This window comes from Grus americana, unplaced genomic scaffold (genome assembly GCF_028858705.1).
Source record: "Grus americana isolate bGruAme1 unplaced genomic scaffold, bGruAme1.mat scaffold_330, whole genome shotgun sequence".
Classification (NCBI taxonomy): Eukaryota; Metazoa; Chordata; class Aves; order Gruiformes; family Gruidae; genus Grus; species Grus americana.
Window position 1 is genome coordinate 1 of NW_026561609.1, and position 17,330 is coordinate 17,330.

General features: G+C 70.5%; 1 protein-coding gene across 2 annotated transcripts; it reads left to right on the plus strand.

Moving 5' to 3' along the window:
- The first annotated feature begins 1,363 nt into the window (after positions 1-1,363).
- Positions 1,364-10,373, plus strand: CYTH2 (cytohesin 2). Of its 2 annotated transcripts, none has more exons than XM_054811901.1 (12): positions 1,364-1,479; positions 2,107-2,254; positions 2,983-3,049; positions 3,135-3,253; positions 4,156-4,236; positions 4,673-4,785; positions 5,342-5,490; positions 6,384-6,496; positions 8,269-8,347; positions 8,902-8,973; positions 9,311-9,432; positions 10,026-10,373. In XM_054811901.1, the coding sequence occupies exons 1-12, from the start codon at positions 1,461-1,463 to the stop codon at positions 10,111-10,113; spliced, it is 1,170 nt and encodes a 389-aa protein (XP_054667876.1). In that variant the 5' UTR covers positions 1,364-1,460; the 3' UTR covers positions 10,114-10,373. The 2 variants fall into 2 exon arrangements, with proteins under 2 accessions (XP_054667876.1, XP_054667875.1); XM_054811900.1 differs by having other exon boundaries at positions 6,384-6,495; positions 8,271-8,347; positions 9,278-9,432; positions 10,026-10,370.
- Positions 10,374-17,330: the final 6,957 nt, after the last annotated feature.

Genomic DNA, 17,330 nt, shown 5'->3' on the forward strand with positions numbered 1-17,330 from the left:
GGGGCTGGGGGGGGCTGGGGGGGCAGCGGGACCCCTGGGACACCCCCCCCCCCCGGGATCCCTGAGCAATATGGACCAGTAGTGCCCAGTCCTGTGGGTTCTGTCAGACCAGTACAGCCCAGTTCCCCGGGCACTGTCAGACCAGTACAGCCCAGTCTCCAGGCAGTGCTGTGCCAATAGCTCCCAATTCACCCAGTGCTCCCAGTATCCCCCAGTACCCTGGGCTGGCTGCAGAGCTGGGCTCTCCCATGCAGTTTCAGCCCAGTTTCTCCCAGTAACCACCTAGTCGCTCCCAGTTCCCCCCCCCCCCAGTCACTCCCAGTGCCCCCCAGTCACTCCCAGCGCCCCCCCAGTTGCTCCCAGCTCCCCCCCAGTCACTCCCAGTTCCCCCCCAGTCACTCCCAGTGCCCCCAGTCACTCCCAGTTCCCCCCCAGTCGCTCCCAGTGCCCCCCCCAGTCGCTCCCAGTGGCCCCCAGTCGCTCCCAGTGCCCCCCCAGTCGCTCCCAGTGCCCCCCCCAGTCGCTCCCAGTTCCCCTCCCCATTGCTCCCAGTCACTCCCAGTGCCCCTCGCCCAGCCTCATTAACGAATATCGGTGCCCCAGGTCCCGCCCCTTGTACAGCCCCGCCCCTTGTACAGCCCCGCCCCTCCCCCGTGGCCCCGCCCCTTTCCCCACAGGCCCCGCCCCCTGTACAGCGCCGGGCCCCGCCCCCTTGCATGGATTTTTACGGAAATTTCGCTCTTTAAAATAAAATCGAATCTCTGGAAGTGGCGCGCGCGGGACACACGCACACACACACGACACGGGGGGGGGGGGGACGACACACGGGGGATGGGGGGGGCCCGGAGTGCCCCGGCGGTTGCCATGGTAATTGGGGGGGTGTCGCTGGGCTGTTGCCATAGCAACCCTGAGGGATTCCGCCGTGACCTCATCAGCGGGTGAGTGGGGGCGGGTGTCAGCCCCACGGTCTGATGGCATCTCATTAATATTAACGAGGTATGTTAATATTCATTAGGCCCTTAGCAACCAGGAAGGGCTTAGCAACGGGACGAGCCGCGCCCTTCAGGCCATTCCTCCCTCCCATTGGCTGCTAAATCTGTCGGTCACGGAGAGAGGCGGGGCTAGGCGGCCCTCGCTGCCTATTTGGTCTGCCCCGCCTTAAAGAGGTGGCTATGAGCACTGATTGGTCAGCGTTGCTGCCTATCATTTAATTTGGAGCCGTCCGGCCTTTCATTCGCTGTCGCCTCCCGCCAATCATTACGCAGCGGCGGGCTACGTCCTAACGTCCGCTCCAATTGGTGGTTTGCTCCGTCCCTCAGGCGCGTGGCCGCTCATTGGCGGTGGCCGTGGCGAGTGGGCGGGCCCGGGCGGGGCGGACGCCGCCGCGGCGAAGGGCGGTGGAGACGAGAGGAGCGGACGGAGCAGCCCCGGTCCGGCGGGAGCTGCCGCCGTCGGCCGCCATGGAGGACGGAGTCTATGGTAGGCCCGGCGGGGGTTGGGGAAGAGGGGCCATTTGACCCCCGGGGGGGGGGGGCTACGGTGGCCGCATTGGGCCAGTTCCGAGGGGGAGGGGCGGGATGTGGTCACGTGACGGGCCCGCAGCGGTACCCCCCCCCGGGGGATTGGTCACGTGACAAGGCCTCACCACTCACCCCCCGCGCGGGGGGGGGGGGGGGCACACACGATAGTGAGTGAAACCATTCAGTGGCGGGGGGGGTGGTGTGTGTGTGACTTCCCAGACCACGCCTCTTTTCCCCAGACCACGCCCCTTTTGGCCAGACCACGCCCTCTCCCTCAGCCCGCCCCTGCGCGTGTGGGCGGGGTTCGAGGGGAAGTGGGCTGGGCTAAAGGCACGGGGGCGTGGCCTCGGGGGGCAAGGGGGCGGGGTTTGAGGTAAAGGAGGCGTGGCTAGAGCAGGTGGGGCGGGGCTAAGGCCCAGAGCGCCGGACTCTGGGGCGGGGCCTCTGGGAAGGGGGCGGGGTCAGGGAGAATGGGCGGGGCCTCAGGGCAGGGGGCGGGGCCATGACCCCCATTCCCCCCCATTCCCCCCCATTCCCCCCCATTCCCCCCCATTCCCCCCCATTCCCCCCCATTCCCCCCCCCCAGTGCCCCCCGACCTGACGGCAGAGGAGCGGCTGGAGCTGGAGAGCATCCGGCGGCGCAAGCAGGAGCTGCTGGGGGAGATCCAGCGGCTGCGGGAGGAGCTGAGCGAGGCCATGAGTGAGGTCGAGGGGCTGGAGGCCAACGAGGGCAGGTACCCCCCCAGCACCCCCTGCATACCCCCCCCAGCACCCCCTGCATACCCCCCCTAGCACCCCCTGCATATCCCCCCCCAGCACCCCCCAAATACCCCCCCAGCACCCCCAAATAGCCTCCTGAAGCTCCCTGGACCTCCAAATCCCACCTGAGACCCCAGAAACCCTCCCAGGCCATCTACATACCCCCTAGGACCCCTAAATACTTCTCCAGGACCCCCACAGAGCTGCCTGATGCTCCCAAATGCCCCTCCGTAACCCTCAAATACCCCCCCTAGGCACCGCAGAACCTCCGCATACCCCCTTGGGCCCTCAAATACCCCCTGAGACCCCAGAAACCTGTCCGGGGCCCCCAGATATCCCCCAAACACCCCCTCAGGACCCCCGAACACGTGGAAACTCCCTTCACCCACTAAGGCGTACCTCCCCAGGCACGGGGAACTCTCCAAAACCTAGCCACGAGACCCCAGTATACCCCCCCCCAGTGCATGGGATGGACCCAGACACCCTGAGGCCCCCCCAAAATCCACCCCAGGGACCCTAAATACCCCCTGACACCACTGAGATTTACCCCCGCCAGGGGCTTTGGGTCTTCTCAGTCTCTGTCATGCACCAGGGGACCCCCGAAAACCTCCCCGAAAACTCCCCCTTGACTCAGGTCCTCCCAAAAATACTCCCCAAAGTTTTGGGCCGCCCCCCAACCCTGGTTTCACCCCCTCTACTTCAGCAAAACCCTCCAGAGGAACCGAAAGATGGGGATGGGCCGCAAGAAATTCAACATGGACCCCAAAAAGGTGAAGGGTTCCCCCCCCTGCTATGTGGGGCGGGGGGTGTGTGTTGTTCCCGGACACCCGGGTCCCTGATGGTTTTGGGGTGCAGGGGATCCAGTTCCTGGTGGAGAACGAGCTGCTGCGGCACACGGCCGAGGACATCGCCCGCTTCCTCTACAAGGGCGAGGGGCTCAACAAGACGGCCATCGGCGACTACCTGGGCGAGAGGTGGGGGTCTCCTGGGGGGGGTGGGGTCTCCTGGTGAGAGGTGGGGTCTCCTGAGGGGGGGTGGGGTCTCCTGGGGGGGGGTGGGGTCTCCTGGGTGAGAGGTGGGGTCTCCTGAGGGGGGGTGGGGGTCTCCTGGGGGGGGGGGGGTCTCCTGGGTGAGAGGTTGGGGTCTCCTGGGGGGGGGTGGGGGCCTCCTGGGTGAGAGGTTGGGGTCTCCTGAGGGGGGGGTGGGGCCTCCTGGGGGGGGGGGGGGGGGGGGGGTCTCCTGGGTGAGAGGTTGGGGTCTCCTGAGGGGGGTGGGGGTCTCCTGGGCGAGAGGTGGGGTCTCCTGAGGGGGGGGGTGGGGTCTCCTGAGGGGGGGGGTGGGGTCTCCTGAAAGGGGGTGGGTCTCCTGAAAGGGGGTGGGGTCTCCTGGGGGGGGTGGGGGTCTCCTGGGCGAGAGGTGGGGTCTCCTGAGGGGGGGGGGTGGGGGTCTCCTGAGGGGGGGTGGGGGTCTCCTGGGCGAGAGGTGGGGTCTCCTGAGGGGGGGTGGGGTCTCCTGGGCGAGAGGTGGGGGTCTCCTGGGGGGGGGGTGGGGGCCTCCTGGGTGAGAGGTTGGGGCCTCCTGGGGGGGGGGGGGTCTCCTGGGGGGGGTGGGGGTCTCCTGGGCGAGAGGTTGGGGTCTCCTGAGGGGGGGTGGGGTCTCCTGAAAGGGGGTGGGGTCTCCTGAGGGGGGCAGGGCTTCCCCAAGGGCCACCCCCCCCCCCTCCAGGAGATGGGACCAGTCCCTTGGGTTAAGCCTGGGGAAGGTCTGGGTGATTGATTGACAGGGTGGTGGGTGGGGCTTGGAAGGGCGTGGCCCGCGTGTGGGCGGGGTCTGGTGGTGACTGACAGGTCGGCTCCACGCCCACCTCGCCTCCCAGGGAGGAGTTCAATATCGGGGTGCTGCACGCCTTCGTGGACCTCCACGAGTTCACGGACCTCAACCTGGTGCAGGCGCTGAGGTGAGATTTTGGGGGGCTGGGGGGGGGCCTTTGGGGGCCAGCCCGGGGCCCCAGGAGGGAATTTTGGGGGGGGGGTCTTTTGGGGGGGGTCGGCGGCTGTTCTGAGGGGCCCTGGGGACTTTGGGGGGGGTATTTAGGGGTCTAAGGAGGGTTAGGGACTTTGGCGGGAGTATTGGGGGTCCCCGGGATCCCCCAAAAACTTGGGGGGGTATTTGGAGGTATGTGGAGGTTTGTAGAGGCTCTGGGGGGGGTCCTGGGGAGGATTTGGGGGGATCTGCTGGAGGATTCTGGGGGTCCCGGGATGGATTTGAGGGATCTACTAGAAGATTTAGGGATCCTGGGGAGGATTTAGGGGAGGTTTGGGTGTGCCTGGGGGGAATGTTTGGGGTGCAAGCGAAGGATTTGGGGTGTTTCCCCCCCCCCTCCCCTCCCCCAGACAATTCCTGTGGAGCTTCCGGCTGCCGGGGGAGGCGCAGAAGATCGACCGGATGATGGAGGCCTTCGCCCAGCGCTACTGCCTCTGCAACCCCGGCGTCTTCCAGTGCACGGGTAGGGTGACCGGGATCTTGGGGTCCCTGCGTGCCCCACCCCCCAGCTCTGGGGTTCTGCCGTACCCCCCACGTCACCGGGACGCTGGGGTCCCCATCCCATCTATCGGGGTCCTCTGCACACCCCCCCCCCCCCCCAAATCACCTGGCTGTTGCGGTCCCCCCATGACGCGCATCGCACCCCCCCCACCCCCCCGTGGCTACTGAGACCCCCGTTCCCCTGTGCACCCCTGTGCTGTCGCGGTCCCCTCGTTCACCCCCAGGCTGCCGGGGTCCCCCCGAGTCACCCGGTTATCAGGGTCCCCCCATCCCCTTCTTCCCCCCTTGGATGCTGGGGCCCCCCCACGCTCTCCCTGTCTCTTGGGGTCCCCCCCATGCACCCCCCCCCCAGCTGTGGGGGTCCCCTGTGACACCCCCCCCCCCCCCCATCTCTTGGTCTGTCGGGGTCCTCGTTCCCCCCCTGGTTGTGGGGTTCCCCCCCCTCCCCCCGGTTGTGGGGGTCCCCCCCCCCCTCCCCCCGGTTGTGGGGGTCCCCCCCTGACCCCCCCTGCCCCCAGACACCTGCTACGTCCTCTCCTTCGCCGTCATCATGCTCAACACCAGCCTGCACAACCCCAACGTGCGGGACAAGCCCTCGGCCGAGCGTTTCGTCGCCATGAACCGCGGCATCAACGACGGCGGCGACCTGCCCGAGGAGCTGCTGCGGGTAGGGGGGGGGCTGGGGGGGGTGGGGATGGGGGAGGGGCTTGGGAGGGGGTGGGGCTTGGGGGCTTGGAAAGGGGAGGGGGCTTGGAGGGGGAGGGGCTGGAGGGGGAGGGGGCGGAGGGGGCTTGGGGGCTTGGAGGGGGAGGGGGCTTGGAGGGGGAGGGGCTGGAGGGGGCTTGGAGGGGGAGGGGGCTTGGAGGGGGAGGGGCTGGAAGGGGCTTGGAGGGGGAGGGGGCTTGGAGGGGGAGGGGCTGGAGGGGGCTTGGAGGGGGAGGGGCTGGAGGGGGCGGGGGCTTGGAGGGGCTTGGAGGGGGAGGGGCTGGAGGGGGTGGGGCTTGGGGGCTTGGAAAGGGGAGGGGGCTTGGAGGGGGAGGGGCTGGAGGGGGCTTGGGGGCTTGGAGGGGGAGGGGCTTGGAGGGGGCTTGGGGGCTTGGAGGGGGCTTGGGGGCTTGGAGGGGGAGGGGGCTTGGAAAGGGGAGGGGGCTTGGAGGGGGAGGGGGCGGAGGGGGCTTGGGGGCTTGGAGGGGGAGGGGCTGGAGGGGGAGGGGGCTTGGAGGGGGCTTGGAGGGGGCGGGGGCTTGGAGGGGGCGGGGCCTGTGGTGGGCGTGGTGTTGGGCTGGGGCGGGGCTTGAAGGGGAGGCAGAGAGCTGCTGGGGGGCGGGGCCTGGGGTGGGCGGGGCCTCGGGCTGGGGGCGGGGCTTGAAGGGGAGGCAGAGAGCTGCTGGGGGGCGGGGCCTGGGGTGGGCGGGGCCTCAAGGGGCAGAACTTCAGAGGGCACGGAGGGGGTGTGGCCTCCAGTGGGCGGGGCTAGGGGGTGGGCAGGGCATGTGACTGGGGGGTGTGGCCGAGGTGGGCGTGGCCTGTGCCTGACCCCACCCCCCCGCCCCGCCCCAGAACCTGTATGAGAGCATCCGCAGCGAGCCCTTCAAGATCCCCGAGGACGACGGCAACGACCTGACGCACACCTTCTTCAACCCCGACCGCGAGGGGTGGCTGCTCAAGCTGGGTGAGCCACGCCCCGGCCACGCCCACGGCCCCCCACGGCCACGCCCCGGCCCCTCCCTGCCCCACCCACCCACGGCTCTGGCCCCGCCCCCACGGCCCCGCCCCCCCTCTGTTCTCTGTCTCTGCCCCCTTTGCCGCTGCCCCGGGGTCCCTGCGGCTCCTTATGGCTGTGCCCCCCCCCCCCCAAACTGGGCAAGGACCAGTGCCCCCCAGTGCCCCCCAGTACCTCCCCAGTGCCTCCCAGTATCCTGTTGCATGCCCCCCAGTGCCCCCCCAGTCCCTCCCAGTATCCTGTTGCATGCCCCCCAGTACCCCCCCAGTCCCTCCCAGTGCCCCCCAGTCCCTCCCAGTATCCTGTTGCATGCCCCCCAGTACCCCCCCCAGTCCCTCCCAGTGCCCCCCAGTCCCTCCCAGTATCCTGTTGCATGCCCCCCAGTCCCTCCCCAGTCCCTCCCCAGTCCCTCCCCAGTCCCTCCCCAGTGCTCCCCCAGTACCTCCCCAGTGCCTCCCAGTGCCTCCCAGTCCCTCCCAGTATCCTGTTGCATGCCCCCCAGTGCCCCCCCAGTGCCCCCCAGTCCCTCCCAGTATCCTGTTGCATGCCCCCCCAGTGCCCCCCCAGTACCTCCCCAGTGCCTCCCAGTATCCTGTTGCATGCCCCCCAGTGCCCCCCCAGTGCCCCCCCAGTGCCCCCCAGTCCCTCCCAGTATCCTGTTGCATGCCCCCCAGTGCCCCCCCAGTACCTCCCCAGTGCCTCCCAGTATCCTGTTGCATGCCCCCCAGTGCCCCCCCAGTGCCCCCCCAGTGCCCCCCAGTCCCTCCCAGTATCCTGTTGCATGCCCCCCCAGTGCCCCCCCAGTACCCCCCCAGTCCCTCCCAGTATCCTGTTGCATGCCCCCCAGTGCCCCCCCAGTACCTCCCCAGTGCCTCCCAGTCCCTCCCAGTATCCTGTTGCATGCCCCCCAGTGCCCCCCCAGTGCCTCCCAGTCCCTCCCAGTATCCTGTTGCATGCCCCCCGGTACCCCCCAGTGCCCCCCCAGTGCCTCCCAGTCCCTCCCAGTATCCTGTTGCATGCCCCCCAGTACCCTCCCAGTCCCTCCCAGTATCCTGTTGCGTGCCCCCCAGTGCCCCCCCAGTCCCTCCCAGTGCCCCCCCAGTGTACCCCTGCATGTCCCCAGTGCCCCTCTGGACCTTCCCAGTGCCCCCCCACGCCTCCCAGTCCTGCTCAGTCCCTCCCGGTGCCCCCCAGGTCCCTCCCGGTGCCCCCCAGTTCCCCCAGTGTCCCACAGAGCTTTTCCCTTACCCCCCCCACCCCCCCCCGTTCCTTCCCAGTGCCCCCCAGTTCCCCCAGGGGTTCGGGGGGGGTCGGTTCCCGTGCGGACGTGACTGACGTTTCCTCTCTCTCTTCCTGTCTGTCTGTCCCCGTCTGTCCCCCCCCTTCCCCGGCCCCGTGACCCCCCCCCGGCCCCCCCCAACCCTCCCCCCCCCCCCCCCCCGCTGCCGACGCCCGGCCCGGCCCCCCCAGGAGGTACGTACTGGGGTGGGGAGTGGGGGGGGGGGCAGCACCCCGGGACCCCCCCCCCCCAAAAAACCACTGCGCTCCCCCCAACCCCAGCAAGCTCTGGGGCTTGTGCCCCCCCCCCCCATCCATCCGCCCCCCCCCAATCCACTCCCTCCCCTCCCAATTGCCCTTGGAGCCCCCCACGATCCACCTGGCTCCTCGGGGACCCCCAACTCCCCCCCCAGACCCCCCCCTGAGCCCCCCCTCTCCCCCCCCAGGCGGGCGGGTGAAGACGTGGAAGCGGCGCTGGTTCATCCTCACCGACAACTGTCTCTACTACTTCGAGTACACCACGGTGAGACACCCCCCCCCCCCCAAAACTCCCCCCAGGCCCCCCCAAACCCACCTGGGCCATTCTGACTCCCCCCCCAAAACCCCATGGGACCCCCTGAATCCACCCCATTCTGTGTACCCCAGGGCGATCCCCCCCCTCCAACCCCCCCCTGGGGTGCACCCCCCAACCCTGCTGGGGTCCCACACCCCCATCTGCCCCCCCAAGGGACCCCCCCATAACCGCTAGGTCCCCCGTCTGACCCCCCTGGACCCCCCAGGGGGCCCCCTCATAGCACCTGGGCCCCCCTGCTAGGAACCACCCCCCTGGGCACCCCCCAGGGACCCCCCTAACCGCCCAGGGACCCCCCTAAACCCCTGGGGGACACCCCTGGGACCCATCCAGGGACCTCCTGGGCTCCCCCAAAACCACCTCAACCCCACAGGGACCCCCCTGAGCCTCTGGGACCCCCCCATGTCCCCCTGGACACCTCTGGAGACCCCCCCCCCCACCTCCCTGGGATCCCCCCTGGTCCTTGGGGTCCCCCCCCGACCCCGGTGCCCCCCCCTTTCCCCCAGGACAAGGAGCCGCGGGGCATCATCCCCCTGGAGAACCTGAGCATCCGTGAGGTGGAGGACCCCCGCAAGCCGGTGAGCCCCCCCCGTGTCCCCCCCATCTGTGTCCCCAACATGTCCCCCATCCCCTCCTAAATCTGGGGGCACAGCTTCGCCCCCCCCACCTCCCCCCCCCCCCCCCTCCAAGACCCCCCCCCCCCACATTTAAGGGAGCAGCCGTGCCCCCCCCCCCCATCTCCCTCTCCACAACCATCCCCTCCCCGTCCCCCAATCCCATCCCCCCCTCCCCTTGTCCCCCAATCCCCCCGGTGTCCCCTACCCCCCCCAAACCCCCCCGGCCCCCCCCTCCTGACCCGTTGCCCCCCCCCCCGCCCCCCAGCATTGCTTCGAGCTCTACATCCCCAACAACAAGGGGCAGCTGATCAAAGCCTGCAAGACGGAGGCGGACGGGCGCGTGGTGGAGGGGAACCACGTCGTGTATCGCATTTCCGCCCCCACCCGCGACCAGAAGGACGAATGGATCAAATCCATCCAGTGAGCACCCCAAAAACCGCCCCCCCTACCCCCCCCCGCCCCGGGACCCCCCCCCAAATCACCCTGCAGCTCCTCAGTGTTGTCATTCCCCCCACCCCCACCCCATTTCCCTGCCCGGGGTTCACCCCCGCCCCCGGGAGAGGTGACGGAACGGTTTGGGGGGGACCCAGGAATCTGGGGGGGGGGGGGGGTGGTCATTGCGACCCACCCGGGGACCCCCAAACTCTCCTAGGGGTCCTTGACCCCCCCTCAGGACCCCCAAATCTTCCTGGGGGTCCTCAACACCCCCCCTGCCCTGCTGGGGGTCCTCGTGGGCTGGGATGCATCAAAGCGCAGCTGGGGGGGGGGGAGGGGGGGAGCAGGGGAGGGGGCACCCCAAAACAGCCAGGGGCAGTCAGGTAGTGGGGGGACCCCAAAACTTCCCCCCCCCCAGGCTCCCTATGGGGCAGGGTGTGCTGAGACCACCCCGGGGGGGGGGGGACCCAGGCGTCCGGGCTTCCCCTGGGGTTGGGGGGGGGGGGGGGTCCCAGAGAGAGGGGGCACCCCAAACCCCCCTGGAGCACCCCAAACCCCCCCGGTGTCCCCCCCCCCAGGGCCGCGGTGAGCGTCGATCCCTTCTACGAGATGCTGGCCGCCCGCAAGAAGCGCATTTCGGTGAAGAAGAAGCAGGAACAGCCCTGAGGGGGGGGGCCGGGACCCCCCAGGACTGTGAGGGATCCCCTGGGACCCCCCCCCCTGGACCACAAGGGACCCTTCTGGAGCACACGGGACCCCCCCAGGACCATGAGGGTCCCCCCCCCGGGACACCCCTGGACCACAAGGGACCCTCCTGGGATCACACAGGACCCCCCTGGGACCCCCCCCCAGGGCCACGAGGGACCCCCACAAGGACTACGAGGAGCCCCCCCGGGCCCCCCCCCAGCCCAGGGACTCTCCTGGACCACACAGGACTCCCCAAGGACCACGAGGGACCCCCCAGGACCACACCAGACCCCCCCTGAGATACCCCCCCCCCCCCCAGACCATGAGGGACCCCCAAAATGACCCAGCACCCCTCCAGGACCACAAGGAAAATCCCCCAGGGCCCCCCCCCAACTCCTGAGGGGACCCCCCCCGGACCACAGGGGACCTTGAGGGACCCCCCAGACCCTGAGGGGAATGTGGGACCCCCCTGGATCTCAGGGGACCCCCCCTGCCCTGTGAGGGGGCTCCCCCAGGCCCCCCAACCCCCATGGGACCCCCAACCCCCCCCCCCCCCCCTCGCACCCCACGGGGCACACGCGTGTGAGTGGGGCTTCTGCTGGGCAGAAGCGGGAGGCTGGCGTGTGCAAGGCGTGTGCGAGGCCTGAGGCGTGTGCGAGGCGCGTGTGCACGAGTGTAGGGTCACGTGCGAGGCAGGAGCCCCGTGCAAGGCGTGCACACGTGCGTGTGAGCAGTCTGCCCCCCCCCCCCATCCCACAGTGGCCCCCTCCCAGTTCACCCCAGTCCCTCCCAGTTTGGCTCGGGGGGGGGGGGGGCACTGGGGGGTCTCTACCCCCCCCTTATTTATGGCTCCGCCCCATTAAAGCTGGTGAACACAGAGGGGGGGTCCGGCCTCTTTTGGGGGGGGGGGGGAGGAGTTGGGGGGGCTGGGGGGGAGGGGTGCAGGCGGGGGCGGCGACTTCTCGTAAGGTTTTATTTGACTTTTTGGGGGGGAAAACAGAGCATTTGGGGGGGGCAGATGGAGCTGCCCCCCCCCAGGGGGGACCCAGCCATCGGGGGGGCAGGGGAGGGGACACCCCCCCCCCCAAGTGTGGATCCAGGTATTGGGGGGGGGGCGGGATGTCCTTCTGGGGGGACCCTGGTCTCTGGGCGGGGGGGGTCCAGATGTTGGGGGGGGACCCAGGTCTGGGGGGGGGGGGGGGGGGCCAGGTGTCCGGGGGGGGCTCAGGGGTGGAAGGGCAGGGTGGACACCACCCCACCCCCACCCCCCCCAAAACTGGACCCGGGCTTTGGGGGGGGGGGGGGCTCAGGGGCAGGGGTCGAAGGGCAGGGTGGTGACCCCCCCGTGCAGCTCCAGGCCACCCTCGGCCCAGGCCAGCAGGTCCCCGGCCGCCCGCGCGCTGCAGCCGGCCACCGCGGCCACCTCGGCCGCATCCAGCACCCGGCTCCACAGGTGGAAGTCGGAGATTTCCCCCACGAAGGCCTGCGTGGCGTCGAAACGGCCGCCCAGCGCGTCCTGCCGCGACACCGGCACGTGGGGACTGCGCACGTGGCACTCGTGGGGCACGGGGACGTTGGGGACACGGGGACCAGGGACGTGGCACTCTTGGGGCACGGGGACATGGGGACTGCAGACGTGGCACTCGTGGGGCACAGGGACTGGGGACGTGGCACTTGTGGGGCATGGGGATGTGGGGACATGGGGACCAGGGACGTGGCACTCGTGGGGCACGGGGGTGTGGGGACACGGGGATGTGGGGACCAGGCACGTGGCACTCGTGGGGCACGGGGGTGTGGGGACACGGGGATGTGGGGACCAGGCACGTGGCACTCGTGGGGCACAGGGACTGGGGACGTGGCACTTGTGGGGCACGGGGATGTGGGGACATGGGGACCAGGGACGTGGCACTCGTGGGGCACGGGGGTGTGGGGACACGGGGATGTGGGGACCAGGCACGTGGCATTCGTGGGGCACAGGGACTGGGGACGTGGCACTTGTGGGGCATGGGGACGTGGGGACATGGGGACCAGGGACGTGGCACTCGTGGGGCACGGGGGTGTGGGGACACGGGGATGTGGGGACCAGGCACGTGGCACTCGTGGGGCACAGGGACTGGGGACGTGGCACTTGTGGGGCACGGGGATGTGGGGACATGGGGACCAGGGACGTGGCACTCGTGGGGCACGGGGGTGTGGGGACACGGGGATGTGGGGACCAGGCACGTGGCAGGGGGACAAGGGGACATGGGGACAAGGGGATGTGGCACTTGTGGGGCACAGGGGCACTCGTGGGGCACGGGGACATGGGGGTGTGGGGACGTGGGGACACGGGGACTGGGGATGTGGCACTTGTGGGGCACAGGGACATGGGGGTGCGGGGACGTGGGGGTGCGGGGACGTGGCACAGGGACAGGGGCACGTGTCCCCGTGACCCCAGGGTGTTCCTGTGACCCCAGGGTGTGCCCTTGACCTCGAGCTGTCCCCGTGACCCCAAGGTGTCCCCGTGACCCCGCGTCACCCCCTCTCCCCCGTGTCACACACCCCCCCCCCCCCCGCGGCCGTACCTGCTCCTGGCCGAGGACGAGGACACCGCGGGGGCGCAGGGGGTGCCCGACCGCCAGCCCCCCCCCCCGCCCGCGGGGGACCCCGTCCTGGAAGCTGCGCCAGGTGCCCCCCGCCGCCGCCCAGGTGACGCAGACGTGCTGCCACCGGCCCGGGGACGGGGACAAGGCCAGCGGCACCGCCTGGGGGGGGGGGGGGGGGGCTGTCAGGGGGGGGCACCCAGCTGCACAGACCCCACCGTGACCCCGCACCCCCCAATACCACCCCATAGCCCCCCACACCCCCAATACCCCCCCCACATAACCCCAAATCCCCTATAGCCCCCCCGTATGCCCCACTCCCCCCAAAACCCCCATAGCACCCCAACCCCCCATACCCCCTACACCCCCCCCCACCCCAGAGCCCCCCCAGAGCCCCCAGAGCCCCTATAGCCCCCCACCCCATAGGCCCCCCCATACCCCCTACATCCCCCCCACCCCCATAGCCCCCCTCACACCCCCCACTCCTCTTCCCAGCCCCCAGAACCCCCCCCATCCCCCCATAACCCCACATCCCCCACCCCCCCCAGCCCCCCCATATCCCCCCAGCCCCCCCCCCAACCTGATCATCCACCAGCAGCTCCATGGGGCGCCCGCCCCACGCCAGCAGCACCAGCTCGTTGGGCTGCCCGGGGGCGGCGTAGGAAAAGGGGGTGCCCAGGGCGGGGGCCCCCCCGGGGCGCAGCCAGAGGCAGGCCGAGAGCGCCCGCAGCGCCCGCCGCACCGTCCCCCGCGCCCGCGCGAACATGTAGTTGGTGCGGAGGGGAAAGGCCACGCGGAAACCCCCCCGGTGGCCCCCCGGACCTGGGGGAACCCCACCCCCCCCCCCCCCCCGATCCCATCAGCATTGGGTGCTCAGGGGGGGTGGGGGGGGACTCAGCCCTGGGGGTCCCCAATTCCTCCAGCCCGGGGAGGGGGGAGGGGGTGTCCCACCCTTCTGTCCCTGGGGGGGGTCCCCACCCCTCTGTCCCCAGGGTCCCCATCCCCGGGGGGGTCCCCATCCCTGGGGGGGCCCCCATCCCCTCATCCCTGGGGGTCCCAATCCCTGGGGGGGGTCCCCACCCCTCTGTCCCCAGGGTCCCCATCCCCGGGGGGGTCCCCATCCCTGGGGGGGCCCCCATCCCCTCATCCCTGGGGGTCCCCATCCCTGGGGGGGTCCCCATTCCCCATCCCTCTGTCCCCAGGGTCCCAATCCCCGGGGGGGTCCCCACCCCTCTGTCCCCATCCCTGGGGGTCCCAATCCCGGGGGGGGGGGGGGTCCCCATCCCCGGGGGTCCCCCCACTTCTCTGTCCCCGTCCGTGGGGGTCCCCGTCCCTCCCCTGCCCCCTCACCCTTGTGCTTCTCCTGGGGGTCCTCGTGGTCCTCGGGGTCCCCGTGGTCCTCGGGGTCATCGTGGTCCTCCTCCTCGTGGGCCTCCTGGTCGCCATGGCGACGGCTGTGGGCCCAGTGATGCTCGGGCTGGTTGCTATGGAGATGGCCGTGTTTGCTGTGGTCCCCGTGGTGGTTGCCGTGGTTCCCGTAGTGGTTGCCATGGAGATGGCTGTGGTGGTTGCCATGGTGATCCTCAAAGTGGTTGCTGGGGAGGTTGCTGCTGTGCTTGCTGTGGTCCCCGTGGTGGTTGCCGTGGTTACCGTAGTGGTTGCTGGGCAGGATGCTATGGTGGTTGCCATGGTCACTGGGCTTGCTGTGGTTGCCATGGTGATCGTGGTGGTTGCTATGGAGGATGCCGTGGGGGTTGCCGTGGTCACCGGCCTTGCTGTGGTCGCCATGGTGACCGTGGTGGTTGCCATGGAGGATGCTATGATGGTTGCCATGGTCACCGGCCTTGCTGTGGTCGCCATGGTGACCGTGGTGGTTGCCATGGGGGTTCTCATGATGGTTGCCATGGTCACCGGCCTTGCTGTGGTCGCCATGGTGACCGTGGTGGTTGCCATGGGGGTTCTCATGATGGTTGCCATGGTCACCGGCCTTGCTGTGGTCGCCGTGGTGACCGTGGTGGTTGCCATGGTGGTCGCCATGGTGGTCGCCGTGGTTCCCGTGATGGTTGCCGTGGCGGTCGCCGTGGTCGCCATGGTGATTGCCATGGTTGCCGTGATGGTCACCGTGCTTGAGGCGGTGGTCGCCGTGGGGGCCGTGATCGTCGCCGTGGTGACCGTGGTGGTTGCCGTGGTGGTTGCCATGGGGATGGCTGCCGTTGCCATGGTGATGGAGCTGCAGCTCCAGGAGCCCGATCTTCTTCTGCAGCGCCTCCCGCAGCCCCGAGACGTTGCGGCTCTGCTGGGGGGGGGGGGCGTCACCCCACGGCCCCCCCGCACCCCCGGCCTGCCCCCCAACCTGCCCCGGACCCCCCCATAGACCCCCAACTGCCCCCCAACCCCTCCCAGCCCCCCAACTGCCCCCCAACCTGCCCCCCCAGCCCCCCAACCTGCCCCCCCAAAGCCCCCCAGCCCCTTCCTGCCCCCCAGCCCCCCAACTGCCCCCCAACCTGCCCCGGACCCCCCCCATAGACCCCCAACTGCCCCCCCCCCCTTCCTGCCCCCCAACCTGCCCCCCCCAGCCCCTCCCTGCCCCCCAAGCACCCCCCTCCCCCCTCCCCGGGTATATTTAACCCCGGAGCCGCCCCCGATAATCCCCCCCCCCCCCCCCCCCCGGGTTAATCAGCGCCGGGTTAATGAGGGCAGCGGGGGGGGGAGGGGCGGGGGGAGGGGCCCCCCCTTAAAGCCACCAGATGGTCCCCAAAGAGGATCAGGGGCAGAAGCTGCGGGGGGGGAGGGGCCCGGGCGTCTGGGTCCGGTTCTGGGGGTGGGGGTGGGGTGGTGTCGCACAAGAGCGTGGTGCACGAGGAGGGGGTGGGGGTGTGCACAGGGGTGTGCGCACGAGGGAGGGGCGCACGCGGGTGGCGGCGCGGAGGGGGCGCGTGCGAGGCGGCGTCGCACGGCGGAGCGCGTCGCACGAGGGGGTGGTGCACGAGGACGGCCGCGCACAAGGGAGCGGCGCGGCACACGAGGGGGATGGCGCGCGGGATCGTGTGGCGCACCAGGAGGTGGGAGAGCGAGGGGGCGGTGCACGAGGACGGCACGTCCCAGCGAGCTGTGCACGAGCGCGTGTGCCGCGGCACGCGGCCGCCGTGGCACAAGGAGCGGGCGCACGAGGACGCTGCATCCCCGCGAGCGACGCACGAGCGTGCCGCCCGCAGTGCGTGACGGCGAGCGGCGCGGATAGGCGGGTGCGAGGCGGGGAGCGGTGCACGAGGACGGCGGATCCCAGGGAGCGACAGGCGAGCGTGCCGCACGCCCGGCGACCGCCGCACGCGCGCGTGCGAGCCCCTTCCCCCCCCCTCCTCCCCTCACCTGCAGCTGCTGCAGCTTCTGCCGCAAACCCTGCAGCGCCCGCTGCGCCCCTTCCCCCTGCCCCCGCCACGCCTCCTCGTGCGACGCCTCCTCCTCCTCCTCCTCCTCCTCGTGCGAGGCCTCCTCGTCCTCCTCGTGCAAGGCCGCCTCCCCCTCGTGCGCGCGGGCCTGGCATCGCCCCAGCTTGGCCGCCAGCTCCAGCGCCGCCTCCCGCTGCTGCACCAGCGCCTCGCGCAGCCGCAGGATGGTGCGCCGCGCCCCCGCCAGCCCCTCGTGCGAGCCCTCGTGCGAGCCCTCGTGCGAGGCCTCGTGCGAGGGCCCCGGTGAACAAACCGGTTCCAGTTCTGGGGGTATCGGGGTGCAGATGAAGCGGGGGAGGGGCTCGGGCCCCGCCCCCCCCAGCAGCACCCCCAGGGTCAGCAGGGCGAGCGCGCGGGGCGGCATGGCGGGGGCACGCGCGCGTGCAAGGCGGGGTGAAGGGGGGGGTGTGTTTGGGTGGGCGGCGCGCGTGTGAGACTCCGGGCGGGCGTCTGCAATGCAAGAGAGGATCCTTGCGCACACGCGCGTGCAACACGGGCTGCCTGCTCTCGCGCACGCGTGCGACGCGAGGAATATCCCCTTGCACGCGCGCGTGATTTGAGCGATAACCCTTTGCACGCGCGCGTGCGATGCAGGGAGCAGACTCGTGCACAGGTCTGCGGTATGAGCAATATCCCCTCGCACACGCGCGCACGATGCATGTATCCCCCCCTGCCCCCCCCGCACACACCAGCGGCTCCTGCCCTTCCACACGCGCGTGCAATGCACGTCGTCGCTTGCTCCCGTGCACACGGGTGCGATACAAGCGATATCCCCTCACACACGCACACGTGCAATGCACACGGGGGGGGGGTCCTCCCCCGCACACTCCCTTGCACACGCACAACTTCCCCTCTTCTCATGCCCCCCCCCCGCTGTGCGGCAGAAGCAACCCCCTCGCACACGCGTGTGTAACACCCACACCCCCCCCGCGTCCATGCTGGCAGCCTCCTCTCGCACGCGCGTGTGTAACACACCCCCCCCCGCGTCCATGCTGGCAGCCTCCTCTCGCACGCGCGTGTGTAACACAGGGTCCTCCCCACCCCCGTACCTGTGCACACGCGTGTGCGACGCCCCACGGCCCCTCGCACGCTCGTTCCAGCGGCTGCCCAGGCCCGGCCAGTGACGCATAATGGTCTTACTGGGCTTACTGGGAGCCGGGGGGGG

Coding starts and splice junctions, on each gene's coding strand:
- CYTH2 (XM_054811900.1), top strand. Junction 6,496..8,270: donor GGGGTGGCTGCTCAAGCTGG/GTGAGCCACGCC, acceptor CTCCCCCCCCAG/GCGGGCGGGTGAAGACGTGG. Junction 9,433..10,025: donor GAATGGATCAAATCCATCCA/GTGAGCACCCCA, acceptor CCCCCCCCCCAG/GGCCGCGGTGAGCGTCGATC.